The sequence below is a fragment of the Callithrix jacchus genome, chromosome 13, assembly GCF_049354715.1.
Source record: "Callithrix jacchus isolate 240 chromosome 13, calJac240_pri, whole genome shotgun sequence".
Classification (NCBI taxonomy): domain Eukaryota; kingdom Metazoa; phylum Chordata; class Mammalia; order Primates; family Cebidae; genus Callithrix; species Callithrix jacchus.
In genome coordinates, this window is record NC_133514.1 from 63,946,177 (window position 1) to 63,961,031 (window position 14,855).

At 37.7% G+C, this 14,855-nt stretch overlaps 1 protein-coding gene across 5 annotated transcripts in view; it reads right to left on the reverse strand.

Annotated features, from left to right (window-relative positions):
* The window catches only part of ROCK1 (Rho associated coiled-coil containing protein kinase 1), a 173,224-nt gene that overhangs the window by 33,788 nt on the left and 124,581 nt on the right, over window positions 1-14,855 (reverse strand). For all 5 annotated transcript variants that reach the window (XR_013525785.1, XM_078347849.1, XM_035270699.3 and 2 more), the window contains 4 exons: window positions 10,135-10,241; window positions 8,486-8,636; window positions 3,570-3,730; window positions 73-257 (listed from right to left, as the gene is read on the reverse strand). Coding sequence is in view for 4 of the 5 variants with exons in the window: in XM_078347849.1 (XP_078203975.1) it covers window positions 73-257; window positions 3,570-3,730; window positions 8,486-8,636; window positions 10,135-10,241 (604 nt within the window). In the remaining variant the exon portion in view is untranslated. The remainder of the gene's footprint in view (window positions 1-72; window positions 258-3,569; window positions 3,731-8,485; window positions 8,637-10,134; window positions 10,242-14,855) is intronic.

A 14,855-nucleotide genomic window follows, 5' to 3' on the forward strand; every position in this document is an offset into this window, starting at 1 on the left:
AAAATATCAAACACACAAGTCAATGATGAACACAAAAAAGAAAGAAATCACAATGTTATTTTTAAGACTTACTTTGTAAGCTGAGCTAACTCAAATTCTAATAATCTCTTTGCTTCCAATAAAGTATTTATTTCCTGTTTCATCTGCTTTTCTAAACCTTTTAAATTGTCTGCCTCGAATGCCTGAGTCTTCAATTCATTTTGTAACAACAGCCGCTTATTTGATTCCTGCTCCAGTTGCAGGGTTAGATTCTTAACCTATGAATGAAAAAAATAATTGGGATCTTAAATCTCTTAAATACTTTATTAGACATTATTTGAAAGAATAGTAACCAAATCAACTATATTATAATTCATGGTACTAGTAGAAAATATTAGTATTTTAAAGGGTCTTCATTGTTCCACATGTTTATTATTGCAGATTTACTATTATGTCAAAATTAATTCCCAAATTTCAGACATGAGATCTTACGGAGGGAAAAAAATTCTGGTTCCTTTCTACTCCACTCAGCATTAAAATTCTGGAGTATAAGGTGATTATAAAAGTCACTTCTGGGACAGGCACAGTGGTTCACACCTGTAATCCCAGCACTTTGGGAGGCTGAGGCGGGTGGATTGCTTGAGCCCGGAGTTTGAGACCAGCATGGTCAACATGGTGTAACCCTGTCTCTACAAAAAATATAAAAATTGGCCAGCCATTGTAGTACACTTCTGTAGTCCCAGTTATGTGTGAGAACCACTTGAGCCTGGGAGGCAGAGGTTGCAGTGAGCTGAGATCACGCCACTTTACTCCAGCATGAGTGACACTGAGATCCTGTCTCAGACAAAAAAAAAAAAGAAAAGCTATTTCTGGGGGAACATTTGAAAGGAAAGGAATACTCACATTTACCTTTTTATGTGCTCTATTCTACAACCCTTCAAAGCTTAACAAAACAAACTGAATGTACATTTCATTCAACTCAATAAATAGGTATGAAGTGCTTACGAGGTATTGGGACCACTGAACTCAATGTACAATGACAAATGTACAGTGGTTTATAATGGCCTTCATGGTCTGCTCTATCATTGTCCATTCTCTATAATTTAATCATATTCTTCAGATCCTTAAATGCAACCAATTCTCCCTCACCTCACAGTTCTTGTACATGCTACTCCTTCTGTTTTATCCTCCATTTGTTCATTCTTCACATCTTAAATTAAATGTCATACCCTCGGCAAGGCCTTCTGTAACTCCCAAATGTGGTTCGTCATACACCCCTATAACATTCAGGGCTTCCTTTTTAATTATTTGCAATGCTTGTAGTTACTACTTTAATATCTGTTTTCCCCTTCTGGCTATAAGTTCCAACAAAGTCAGGACCATACCTATATCTTACTTACTTCAGTAACCCCAACTCCTAGCACAGAACCAGGCAAATAATAGGTAGTCAAAAACTATGTTTTTAAAATGACTGAATATTATCTTTAAAAATTTGAACATATAGGCCGGGCACAGTGACTCAAGCCTGTAATCCAGCACTTTGGGAGGCCGAGACGGGTGGATCACGAGGTCGAGAGATCGAGACCATCCTGGTCAACATGGTGAAACGCCGTCTCTACTAAAAATACAAAAAATTAGCTGGGCATGGTGGCATGTGCCTGCAATCCCAACTACTCAGGAGGCTGAGGCAGGAGAATTGCCTGAACCCAGGAGGCGGAGGTTGCAGTGAGTCGAGATCACGCCATTGCACTCCAGCCTGGGTAACAAGAGTGAAACTCCATCTCAACAAAAAAAAAAAAAAAAGAAGAAAAAATTTTGAACATATATTCCTTCTGCATGCTAGTTTTTAACAGGTATTTAATTTCCCTTCTTTCTAGTCCATTCTATATACCACTACCAGATTGATTTTTCTTTTTTTTTTTTTTTTTTGAGACGGAGACTTGCTCTGTCACCAGGCTAGATGGAGTGCAGTGGCACAATCTCAGCTCACTGCAACCTCCGCCTCCCAGATACAAGCGATTCTCCTGCCTCACCCTCCCGAGTAGCTGGGACTACAGGCGCCCACCACCATACCTGGCTAATTTTTGTATTTTTAGTACAGCCGGGGCTTCATCATATTGGCCAGGCTGGTCTCGAACTCCTGACCTTGTGATACGCCTGCCTCGGCCCTGAATGATTTTTCTAAAAGTGCTTTCACCTATAGCTCCCATGCAGGTTTTATTTTTTATATTTTTTGAGATAGTGTCTCACTCTGATATCCAGGGTGGCGTGCAATGGCCCAATTTCAGTTCACTGCAGCCTCGAACTTCTAAGGTGCAAGCAATCCCTCCACCTCACCCTCCTGAGTAGCTGGAACTATAGGCATGTGTCACCACGCCTAGCTTATTTTTATATTTGAGACAGAGTTTCATCATGTTGCCTGGGCTGGTTTTAAACTCCTGAGCTCAAGTGATCTGCCTGCTGATCTGCCCACCTTGGCCTCCAAAAGTACTGGGATTACAGGTGTGAGCCAATGTGCCTGGCCACCCATGCAAGTTTTAAAGAGTAACAATACTTTGGCCTCCAAATTTCTCCCATAACTACTCAACATGTTTCTTCTTCTCTGGTCATATCGAGTTCCTTTTTATGCCTTTTATGCCTTACTTACTCATCGTCTCATCCACTCAATACTTACTTTATTATCCATATCTTTACTGATAATATTCCCTCTACGAAGTAAAACTCTGACTCTAAAACTATCACCTTTTGAAGTCTTATTCAACCTTTAAAACACAGGTAACATGTTACATCTTCTTGAGAAGGCTTTCAGTCTTAGAAATAATTTCTTTTTTTTTTGAGACAGAGTCTTGCTCTGTCGCCCAGGCTGAAGTGCAGTGGCATGATCTTGGCTTACTGCAACATCCGCCTTCAGGGTTCAATTGATTCTCCTGCCTCAGCCTCCTGAGTAGCTGGGACTACAGACACATGCCACCACGCCTGGGTAATTTTTTTGTATTTTTAGTAGAGATGGGTTAGCCAGGACGATCTCAATCTCCTGACCTCGTGATCTGCCCACCTCGACCTCCCAAAGTGCTAGGATTACAGGTGTGAGCCACCATGCCTGGCAGAAATAATTTCTAAACTACATATAGTAACCAGGACATATTGTCATTTTATCTTTTATTAACTGCTTTATAAAATGTATACCCTGCGCTATCAATCTAAGCCAGGAACGACTGCAGTTAAACACTTTTAAGAAATCTAACAGCAATGCTCTTTCTTGGAGGATATAGGATACCTTACAATAAAGATATTATTTTTTTCTTTAAAGTAGATGGTCAGTTTTTTCAGGAAAGGAACTATGACATTTCAAAATAGTTGTACTGTCATAGTGAAAAATGGCATAGATCATACAGAGTGAATGTTCAGTAACTATCTGATGAGGAAAATTCTAGGTGCTGGAGTGGCATATAGCAGTGAACACAAACCCATGTCAATTATTTCATTCAAATCTCCTTCATGGTGTTTAAATTATAGATAACTCTTCAGTTGTAACTTATATAATCGTTTCTCTTTTAAAAGATGAACAAAACCAGTACTAGTTTTCTTACTTCATCCTCTATCCTTTCTTTATTTCCAGTCAAATGTTCTAGTTTCTGCTGAGATTGCTTCAGATCAACATCTAGCATGGAACACTGTTTCTCAACCTGAACAACCCGATTTTCAGCCTTCTCTCGAGCTTCTCTTTCTTCTTTCAGCTTTTTTTCCATCTCTGTGAAAGCAAAAAGTTATAAACATACTTTTAAAGAAAGTACTTTAATACATTTCCCTTTATATGAGCTGTAAATTGGTTTCAAATATCTCTATTGTTTTTATCCTGGGACTTGAATAGAGCTATTTATTATAGAAATTCTCATGTTATATGAACTATTTATATAGTAGAAATCTCTAAAGAAAGGGAGTTATACAATATAATATAGTAATAAAAGCTTCTAAAACCAACTCTTAATGATAAGAAATTAATCAGTACCACTTTCAGACTAGAAGGTGAAGAGTATAGCTAGAAAGAAAGTGAATTAACAAAGAATAATAATGAAGGTACGTCAAGTAAAAGCAGAAAAATAAGGCTGAATTTGTACCATGCATTGTTCCAGAAAAGGTTCAAGAGGCCTAAGGCTATGGTAGGAACTCCAATTTATACAATTCAGATGAATAAAATTCTACAGTAGTAAAATACCTCTTAATTATTACTGTAAGATAATAGTCTACACTGAGATTCCTTTTTTGAAATATACCTAGGCTTCTGAGAGGTTAGCTTTTCCATGTTCATGCAACTAGTAAGTTGCCCCATCAGGATTCAAGTTCATTAAGTCTGCTTTCCCACTCTCTGAGATTACCCTCTAGGTGAGAAAACATAAATATTAAATAAATATAAATATACTATTCCATATCTTCCCCCCAAACTTACAGATTTAGCTGTACCAATAAAATTGTCGCCTCTTAAGATCCTTCTGTTTAATCAAACACAAATCCATCCACTAACTATGTTCTTCTGACTCTTTTTTTTTTTTTTTGAGACGGAGTTTCGCTGTTGTTACCCAGACTGGAGTGCAATGGCACGATCTCGGCTCACCGCAACCTCCGCCTTCTGGGTTCAAGCAATTCTCCAGCCTCAGCCTCCCAAGTAGCTGGGACTACAGGCGCGCACCACTAGGCCCAGCTAATTTTTGTATTTTTAGTAGAGACAGGGTTTCACCTTATTGACCAGGATGGTCTCGATCTCCTGACCTCGTGATCTACCCGCCTAGGCCTCCCAGAGTGCTGGGATTATAGGCGTGAGCCACCATGCGCCCATTCTTCTGACTCTTGGTATCTCTCTCCTGAGCTCCAGACTTAGATACCAACTGACTATTTAACATCTCCACCTAGGTATCTAAAGTTATTAAAGTTAACATATCCACAATAGATGCCTTTACTTCTGACCTATCCCCAACCACTCCAACCCCAGTCAGTCTGAGTCACTTTCTTTTTTTGTTTTTTTGAGACAGTGTCTTGCTCTATCACCCTGGATGGAGTGCAGTGGTGCAATCTCGGCTCAATGCAACCTCCACCTCCTGGGGTTCAAGTAATTCTCCTGCCTCAGCCTCCTGAGTATCTGGGATTACAGGCATGCACCACATACCCAGCTTTTTTTTTTTTTTTTTTTTTTTTTTTAAGTAGAGAGAGTTTTACCATGTTGCCCAGGCTGGTCTCAAACTCCTGACCTCAAATGATCTGCCTGCCTCAGCCTCCCAAAGTACTTAGATTACAGGTATGAGCCACCAAACTCAGCCTTAGTCTCAATATACAACCATCCAATCAGCTGTTCAAATTAAAAGCCTCAGTCTTTCTTGAATCCCCTTTTTTTCCCCTTGTGAGACAAGGTCTTGCTCTGTTGTCTGGGCTGGAGTGCAGTGGCGCAATCTCAGCTCACTGCAACCTCCGCTTCCCCGGTTCAAGCAATTCTCCTGCCTCAACCTCTCAAGGAGCTGAGATTACAGGTGCCTGCCACCACACTCAGCTAATGTTTATATTTTTAGTAGCAATGAGGTTTCACCATGTTGGCCAAATGGGTTGCAAACTCCTAACCTTAAGTGATCTGCCCGCCTTGGCCTCCCAAAGTGCTGGGATCACAGGCATAAGCCACAGCACCTGGCTTCTTTCTCCTTTTTCTAACCAATTCATCACCAACTCTTATCCTCTATACCTCAACTTCTTTCCCTACTACTACCAGTGTTTACAGCATCGAGGCTTCTAACTGATCTCCCTTTATATCACTGTTCTCGCTCTTGAAAGCATTCTCCACACAGCAGCAGGAGTGATCTTTCAACAATATAAATTACACATCCCAGAAGCTTAAAATGTGCGACTGGCTTCAAATCTTAGAGTAAGAATATTGAACTTACTATCACTTCTGCCTGGAATGTATTTTTCTCCAGCTCCTTTAATAGCTGGTTCATTTTGACTTTCTGTTCTTACCTCAAATATTACTAGCTCAGAGAGCCTTTCCTCAGAACCCATCTAGGGCAGTGCCAAATCAAAACAGTCATATTAATGTGTATTTCCTTCACATTAATAATCACAAGCTATACCTATTTTCATTTATGTATTCTTTTTTTTTTTTTTTTTTTTTGTCTATCTTCACAATCTGAATGTAAACTCCAGGCTTCATCTGCTTTATTCTTTGCTATATTCCCAGCTGTGCTTTGCCTGTAGTAGGCAGTCGATAATTAAGTGAAAGAAATAAAAGTAGCTCAGTATGGCCGAAGCACAGGGTACATACAACAAAGTGCAGAGTAGTAAGACTGTAAAGATAGGCAGGTGTCAACTCAAAGATTCTGTATATCCAAGGAGTTTGAAAGGTAACCTGCAAACAATGAAAAGCCACTAAATGATTTTAAGGACAACATAAATATGATTTGAACTAAAAAAGAAAACTGTTCTAACCTAAGTAAGAATGACTGATGAGTAGAACACCTCTTGGCAGGTGATGATGTGATGTTCAGTAGCCAAGATAATAGCTACTGAAAACTTTCTATGCACAAGCACTTTACATGCATTTTCCCATCTAACTTAGAATAGTTACAAAGCAACACTGATCTGTCTGGTTCCAAAGCCTTGGCTCATAAAGACAATATGGCCATTAACTAGGTTAATGAGAATAAAGAAAAAGAGTAGGTTTGATGGAAAAAATTATGAGCTTTCTTTTGAGCAAAAAGAATTTAAGATGCTAACCCATTGAGACTATAGTACATTAAGAATAAGAAGAAGGTAAAGAAAAGACTTGTTAGAAGTTTGGATATTTAAAAAAAAATTTTCTATAAAGAATCTGATGCCACTGAAGTTTGACTATCTTATTATTTTATTAGAAATAAAACAGTGGTAATTAGTAAGGATCACAGATTGCTGCATGGGTTTGTCTATTAGTTTTTAAGATGGGAGTCTTGTATATGTTTACAATAAGAAAGAAGACAGTAGAGGTAAAAAGGTTGAGGAAATAAACAAAAAGAGATAAGAAGTTAAGGTGAGATAAGAAGAGATCACCCTTCTTTAAGATAATAGTGCCAATAATGAAGATAGGTAAATAAGTAGGATAGATTGATAGGAAAACTAGATTTTGAAGTGTTCACACCTATGCTTTCATTATTTCTTTGTGAAATAAGAATAAAGTTCACCTAAAACTGTAGTTTAAAAACTGTAGTGATAAAAAAATGGCACAGGAAGCTTGAGAAGATAAATAAAAGTCTAGGAGAAGAAACTTATGAGTGACATATTTTTAAAAATTGACAGCCAGGCATGGTGGCTCATGCCTATAATCCCAGCACTTTGGGAGGCCAAAGTGGGAGGATCCCTTGAGCCCAGGAGTTCAAGACAACATATTGAGACTTTGTCTCTACAAAAACTAAATAATTTTTTTAAATAAAAAAAAAAACCTGACAACTCATGCTGCATATAATGCATTAAACTATACTCAACTACTTGAAGAAACTGGCTGGCTGGTCTGAACTAGGGTTGTGTCTGGAGGAATAACACAGTGGAAGGAAAAAGAAATGAGAAAATTGAGGGTACAAAGCAAGAAAGCAGATGAATTAACAGACAATGAGATACAGAATGGATCATAAAGAAAATCAAGGAAAGGGCTAAAAAACAGAAAAGACAGATTCCACTAACTTTTATAGGGAACAGAGTAGTAAACTGAGGGAAGTAGAAGGTGAAATTATGATCTTAAAAAATGGAACGTATTGCTAGGCATGGTGGCTTATGCCTGTCATCCTAGCACTTTCAGGAGGCTTGAAGCAGGTGGATCACTTGAGGTCAGGTATTCGAGATCATCCTAGACAACGTGGTGAAATGCTGTCTCTACTAAAAATACAAAAATTAGCTGGACATGGTGGTGGGTGCCTGTAATTCCAGTTACTTGGGAGGGTGAGGCAGGAGAATCACTTGAACCCAGAAGGCAGAGACTGCATTGAGACAAGACCATGCCACTGCACTCCAGCCTGGAAGACAAGAGCAAAACTGTCTCAAAACAAAAAAGGAAAGTATCAAAAGGAAGACATCCTTTTCTTGATTATGAATTATAATTTCTTTCTTTTTTTTCTTTGAGACACAGTCTCATTCTGTTGCCCAGGCTGGAGGGCAGTGGTGCCATCTCAGGTCACTGCAACCTCTGCCTTCCAGGTTCAAGCGATTCTTGTGTCTCAGTCTCCCAAGAAGATGGGATTATAGGCACCTGGCTAATTTTTTTTTATTTTTAGTAGAGATGGGGTTTCACCACATTGGCCAGGCTGGTCTCAAACTCCTGGCCTCAAGTGATCCACTGGCTGTGGCCTCCCAAAGTGATGTGATTACAGGTGTGAGCCACAATGCCAGGCTCATAATTTATATTATGATTTTTGAGTTATACATTATAAAATTTTGATTAAAACCAATTTTTTTAAATCACTATTTAAAGCCAATTTTGTAAAAATATAAAACTGACACTTACCACACATTGCCACAGACTTTGCCTCTTCAATAGATTGATGTTTGTCAGTTAAACGAGCTTTGGTTACTTTGTGTTCATTTACTTCTTGTTCTAACCGTTGTTGTAATGATTTAAGTTTGTAGTTTAAATCTATCTCTAAATTATTCTTTTCCTGTAAAATGGGAGTAGGAGTAATGTAATAAACTATGCAGAAGGCATATTAGTAAATCTTACATTTAACGTTCTTAAAGAGATAAGATGTCTTATTTTAAAAATCACAATAAACACGTATAACTAAAAGCAACAGATCACCTTTTATTTATCCCCTCCCTTCCCATTTGAATCATTAACCATGGTGGATGGCAGAACAAGGTTGTGCTGGTAGTTATGTTCAGGACAATTCATTGCTAAGATCAGAAATGAATAAGACAAATTTTCAGCTTATTTAAAAATTTTTGATATCTTTTTTTTTTTTTTTTTTTTTAAAGATAGGAGGTCTCACTCTGTCACCCAGGCCAGAGTGCAGTGGCACCCTCATAGTTCACTGAACTCCTGGACTCAAGCTATCCTCCAGCCTCAGCCTCCAGAGTAGCTAGTAATACAGGCATGTGCCACCACACCTGGCTAGTTTTTAACCTTTTTTTTGTAGAGATAGGGTCTCGCTCCATTGCCCAGGCTATTCTCAAACTCTTGGGCTCAAGCAATCCTCCTCTGTCAGCCTCCCAAAATGTTGGGTCTACAGAAATGAACCACCTTGCCTGGCCTGCTACCACTTTTAAAAAATAGATTAAATGATCTTTATTTACATTTGCATCCATATTTACTTTGCTTTCACCAAACACACACACACACACACACACACACACACACACACACACACACAAAGCATCCTGTGGCAAGTCATTGACACAGAAAGGAAAAATGAGTCAAAACATATTCCATTTCTGTTTGGGTATCCTTTTCTCCTCTTCCTTCTTTTATCCTACGTCCACATTTACACCAGTTTGGCCATCAAAAACTATTCTAACTGTGACAAAACATGTCCAAAGGACAAGAGAAATAGTGGCTTTTCTGATAATTTACATGAGGTTCTACTGAACCTCCAACATTTCAAAGAGGCTTTGAAAAAGTGAGACTGTATCTCTATATCATCTATTTAACTCTTAACAAGGTATGTAACAGACAATAACCAATGAAATTTTTATTGTTAAGAAAACTCTAAATGTAAAGGCCAATCACTTTATGCTCTTTTCCATTTTGCTAACTGAAACAAAACAGAACAAGCACTCATCATCTACCATGTACTGATCTGTTGTTTTCCTTCATCATAAGGCCTCACAGCACATTCATCTTACTCATGTACAAAGAAAATAGGGAAACAAACTATATAAAAAGGTATTTTCAAACCAAAGGAATCTGTGATGTCTTTTAACTAACATGAGACAGCTAATGCTTTCTGGGGTAAAACCAAACAAATTTAACAATTAACAAAACCCTAAATAAGACATATAAACATTGCCACATGCCAAGCAATCAAAGATAAAAACTTTTAGAAACATTAACTATATAAACATTAACTTTAAGAATAAATGCTATTTTATAAAACCACCTTGTAGTCAACAATAATCGGTAATTACTAAGTCATAATTGGTATATGTTAAATCATTTACCTTTTCTGAGTGATTAAGCATGTCTTGAGCTTCTTTTCTTTCTCCTTCCACTTTTTCAAGATTATGTTTGAGATGCTTGACCTCCTCGTGTAAAGATGTAATTCGAGCTATTAAATGAGAAAAAGTTCAAGTCTGCAGTTGCTGAAAGAAGACTTTTTGTTCAGTGTGCCAATTTGGTTTTTTCAAAATGTGTATTTCATTTTTTTTTTTTTTTTTTTACTATATTCAGTTTCCTGATCAGATAAAATTTATTAAGTGTTTTCTTGGCGGTATGCACAATAAACACAAGACACAGAATAAAAATGTTAATGCTAACTGGATATAAGGTAGTGCATATTCTTTATTTACAACTAGCCAAAGAGACAAAGCCTCAGCTTGAGCTAGAAATAAAATCCAAGTCCTTATTTCTAACCACATTAAAGGTGAGAGCTTTTAGTTAATAAAGGCAAGTATTTTTTAAGTGGCCCACATGTACCAGACACTCCTCAAAGTGTTTAATAAAATTACTTTTATGGAGCCAAATTCTATTTTCATAGAAAACTAAGTTTTTAAGAAATTCAAGTACTCTAACAAAGTTCAGTTTTAACTTACCTGATGTTCATGCCATGCAATGGTAGTAACTCATATATTTAGTAATCGTCTACTGAGTAAAACATGCTTCCCCTTACAGGTTTTTAAGGCATAAGTATTTAATAAACACACAAATTTAATACATGTAGACTCTAACTTAAGTGAATATATTTATATTGTCTAGCGTAAAATAAAAACTATATTTTCATATTTTGTGATTCAAAGTGGCCTAGGACAAGGAAAATGAAGTACCTGAAGGGCCAGTAAAAATTCTGTACTACTCAAACTACAGTTTGACTGACTATACTCACCCCACTCTCAAATGTACTCTATTCACATCCCATATTTCAGGGTTTCTAAAGTAGTTCTTTAATAAACAAATATATATTTAATCTTTGGCACCTGATAATGCATACCTGCTAGATTAGTTCAAGAATCTAGAGAACAATAAATTTATTTACACACACACAATATTTTCATGTTGGAATATATTCATGTAGGAGAAAGAAACATCTGCTGCTTTCTTTCAAATCACTGACCAAAATGTATACAGAGTATGTGTGTATTTGTATGGACAGAGATGAAGCAAATGTGCCAAGATGTTTAAATGTTGAAGTGCTATTTAGAAATTATAACTTAACAAATATATGATATAATTATCTTTAAAATAGGCGAGGTGTAGTGGTTCACATCTGTAATCCCAGCACTTTGGGAGGTCGAGATGGGCAGATTGCCTGAGCTCAGGAGTTTGAGATCAGCCTAGGCAACAAGGTGAAACCCTGTCTCAAATACAAAAATTAGCTGGGCATGGTGGCCCAAGCCTGTAGTTCCAACTACTTGGGAGGCTGAGGTGTGAGGATCGCGTGAGCCCAGGAGTTCTAGGAGAAAATCTGTTTTAAACGTCATTTAAAAAAATCTGTACAAAGATAGTAATTCAAATTAAGCTTTGACTTTTTGAAGTAGCTTAGTATAAACCTACTCCTGAGAAGAAAATAAAACTGTATGGGTTGAATCCATGCAAGATACCTAACAACCACACGAAAGAGAATAATTAAGTATAGTTTATTTTCCTAATTTACTCTGCCTGAAAAGAACTGCTGAAAATAAACTAGAACTTGCCTGTGTAATACGTGAAAGCAAAGAAGCTTTATATACAGAAAATATAAAAACATAATGGGAGGAATAAGGGTAAAAACACCAGGTATCATAATCTAAGTTGACTAGAACAATAAAATTTCTAAAAGCTAATAGGAGATATCTTCATACTCTAGACAAAGACATTTTCAATAGGCCACACAAAAAGCTGCACTAGCAATAAAGAAAAAACTAGATCCACTGGACTACGTCAAATACAAGAAATTAAGTCCTCTTGCTTATCTAAAAGCAGCACTGAAGAGTGAAAATGGTCTCACCACGCAGTAGGTTGACTATAGTTAACAATAAAAGACTGCATATTTCGAAGCAGCTAGAAGAGATGATTTTGAATGTTCTCACCACAAAGAAATGATAAATGTTTGAGGAGATGGATATGCTAATTACCCTAATTTAATCATTACATGTTGTGTACACGTACAAAAACATCCCTTAAGTATGTACAATTATTATGTGTCAACTAAAAATAAAATAGGGGGAGGCAGAGCAAGGTGGCCAAATAGAAGCCTCCACCAATTGTCTTCCCTGCAGGAACACCAACAAATTGAACAATTACTTGCACAAAAAAGTCCCTTCAAAAGAACCAAAAATAGCTTAGGTATCAACTTGGCCACAGCGGGGTACAGCACCAAGCAGGCTCTTGGGGTTCCCAATTCCAGGTCTTGGCTCCTAGATGGCATTTCTGGACCTGCTCTGGGCCAGAGGGTAGCCCACTGTCCTGAAGGGAGAGTCCCAAGCCTGGCAGCATCTACCACAAGCTGACTGAAGAGCCCTGAGGCCTTGGATCAACATCAGCAGTCACCAGGGAGCATCTGCTGCCAGTCTGGAGCAGAGGTGGCCATGGGGAGGGACTCTTCTACTTGTGGAATGGGGAGGGAAGAATGGGAAGGACTTTGACTTGTGGCTTAGGTACCAACTAAGCTGCAGTAGAACAGCACACCAGGTAGATTCCTAAGATTTCCAACTCAGGCCCTGGTTCCCACATGGCATCTATGGATCCACCTGAGACAAGGGGGAGCTCACCACCCTGAAGGGCGAGACACAAGCCTGGTTGGCTTCATCACCTGCTGATTATAGAGCCCTACACCTTGAGTGAACATAGGCAATAGTAGCCAAGTAGCAGTTACTGCAGGTATTGGGTGAGACCCAGTGCTGTGCTGGCTTCAGGTCTGACCCAGTGCTGTTCAAGTGGTGGTAGCCAGAAGGGTGATTGTGTAACCCCTTCCCCACCTCTCCCTGGTAGCTCAGCACAGAGAGATTCCATTTGTTTGGGAAAAACAGAAGAGAACAAGAGTCTCTGCATGATAATATAGATAATTCTTCCAGATCTTACCCAAGATCACCAATGTGGTACCTACCTCTAAGAGTCTGCAAGAGCCATAGTATTACTGGGTGCCTCCTAATGCAGATAAGGCTACAGTGACCAAAAACTTAGATCACAACACCCAAGTCCCTTCGAATATCTGGAAAGCCTTCCCAAGAAGGACAGGTACAAACAACCCCAGACTGCAAAAACTACAATAAATACCTCTCTTCAATACCCAGACATGGACAAACATCCACAAGCATCATGACCATTCAGGAAAACATAACCTCACCAAAGGAACTAAATAAGGTGCCAGGGACCAATCCTGGAGATCAGAGATACATGACCTTTCAGATGAATAATTTAAAATAGCTAGTTTGAGGAAAATCAGAGAAATTCAAAATAAAAAAAGAAGGCATTCAGCGTCCAATCTTAACAAAGAAAATGAAACAAGTACAAAGAGTCAAGCAGAAATTCTGGAGTTGACAACTGACATACTGAAGAATGCATCAGGGTCTCTTTATAGCAGAAATGCGTAAGCAGAAGAAAGTATTAGTGTGCTTGAAGACAGGCTATTTGAAAATACAGTCAGAGGAAACAAAAGAGAATTAAAAAGAATAGAGTATGCATATAAGATCTAGAAAATAGCCTTGAAAGAGTGTTATTAGCCTCAAAGAGGAGGCAGAAAGAGAGACAGGGGTAGAAAGCTTACTCAAAGAATAATAATACAGAACTTCCCAAACCTAGAGAAAGATATCAATATTCAAGCACAAGAAGGTTTAAGGCTTAGGTCTGATTCAGCACAGTTCCAAGGGTGGTGGCCACAGGTTAATAAGTACACTGAAAAAAACTACTATAACACTATAACTGTGATGTATTAACTATTCATATTTTGAGTAGAGAGATTAAAAGAACTGATAGAAAATAACAACTACAATACTTTCCAAGACACAATAATATATAAATAGAAGCAATGAAAAGTTAAAAAGCAGGGGACTAGGTTAAAGTGTAGTTTGTATTCGTATTCTCTTTCCTTGTTAGTTTGTTAATACAATCACTATTAAGTCATCATCATTTTAAAAGAATAGGTTAGAGGATATTATTTGCAAGCCTCATGGTAACCTCAAATCAAAAGACATACAACAGGTAGATACCCAAAAAATAAAATAAAAATAAATAAAAAGCAAGAAATTAAAACCTATCATCAGAGAAAATCATCTTCATTAAAAGAAAACAGGAAGGAAAGAAAGAAGGAAGAGAAGACCACAAAACAATCACAAAACAAGTAACAAAATGGCAGAAGTATGTCCCTAGATGAACTAAACTGCCAAATCGAAAGACAAGGAATGGCTGACTGGACCAAAAAACAAACAAAGAAAAAAACAGGACCCAATGATCTGTTGCCTACAAGAAACACACTTCACATATAAAGATACACACAGACATATACAGAGAAAACAAAGGATGGAAACAGATATTTCATGCCAATAATAAAAAAAGAAAAGTAGTAGTTATACTTGTATCAGACAAAATAATTTCAAGACAAAAACTATAAAAAGGCACAGAGAAGATCATAATGTAATGATAAACTAGTCAGTTCAGCAAGAAAATATAAAAATGGTAAATACATGCACAGAACACTGGAGCACCCAGATATATAAAGCAGATATTGTCAGAGCTAAAGATAGGGATG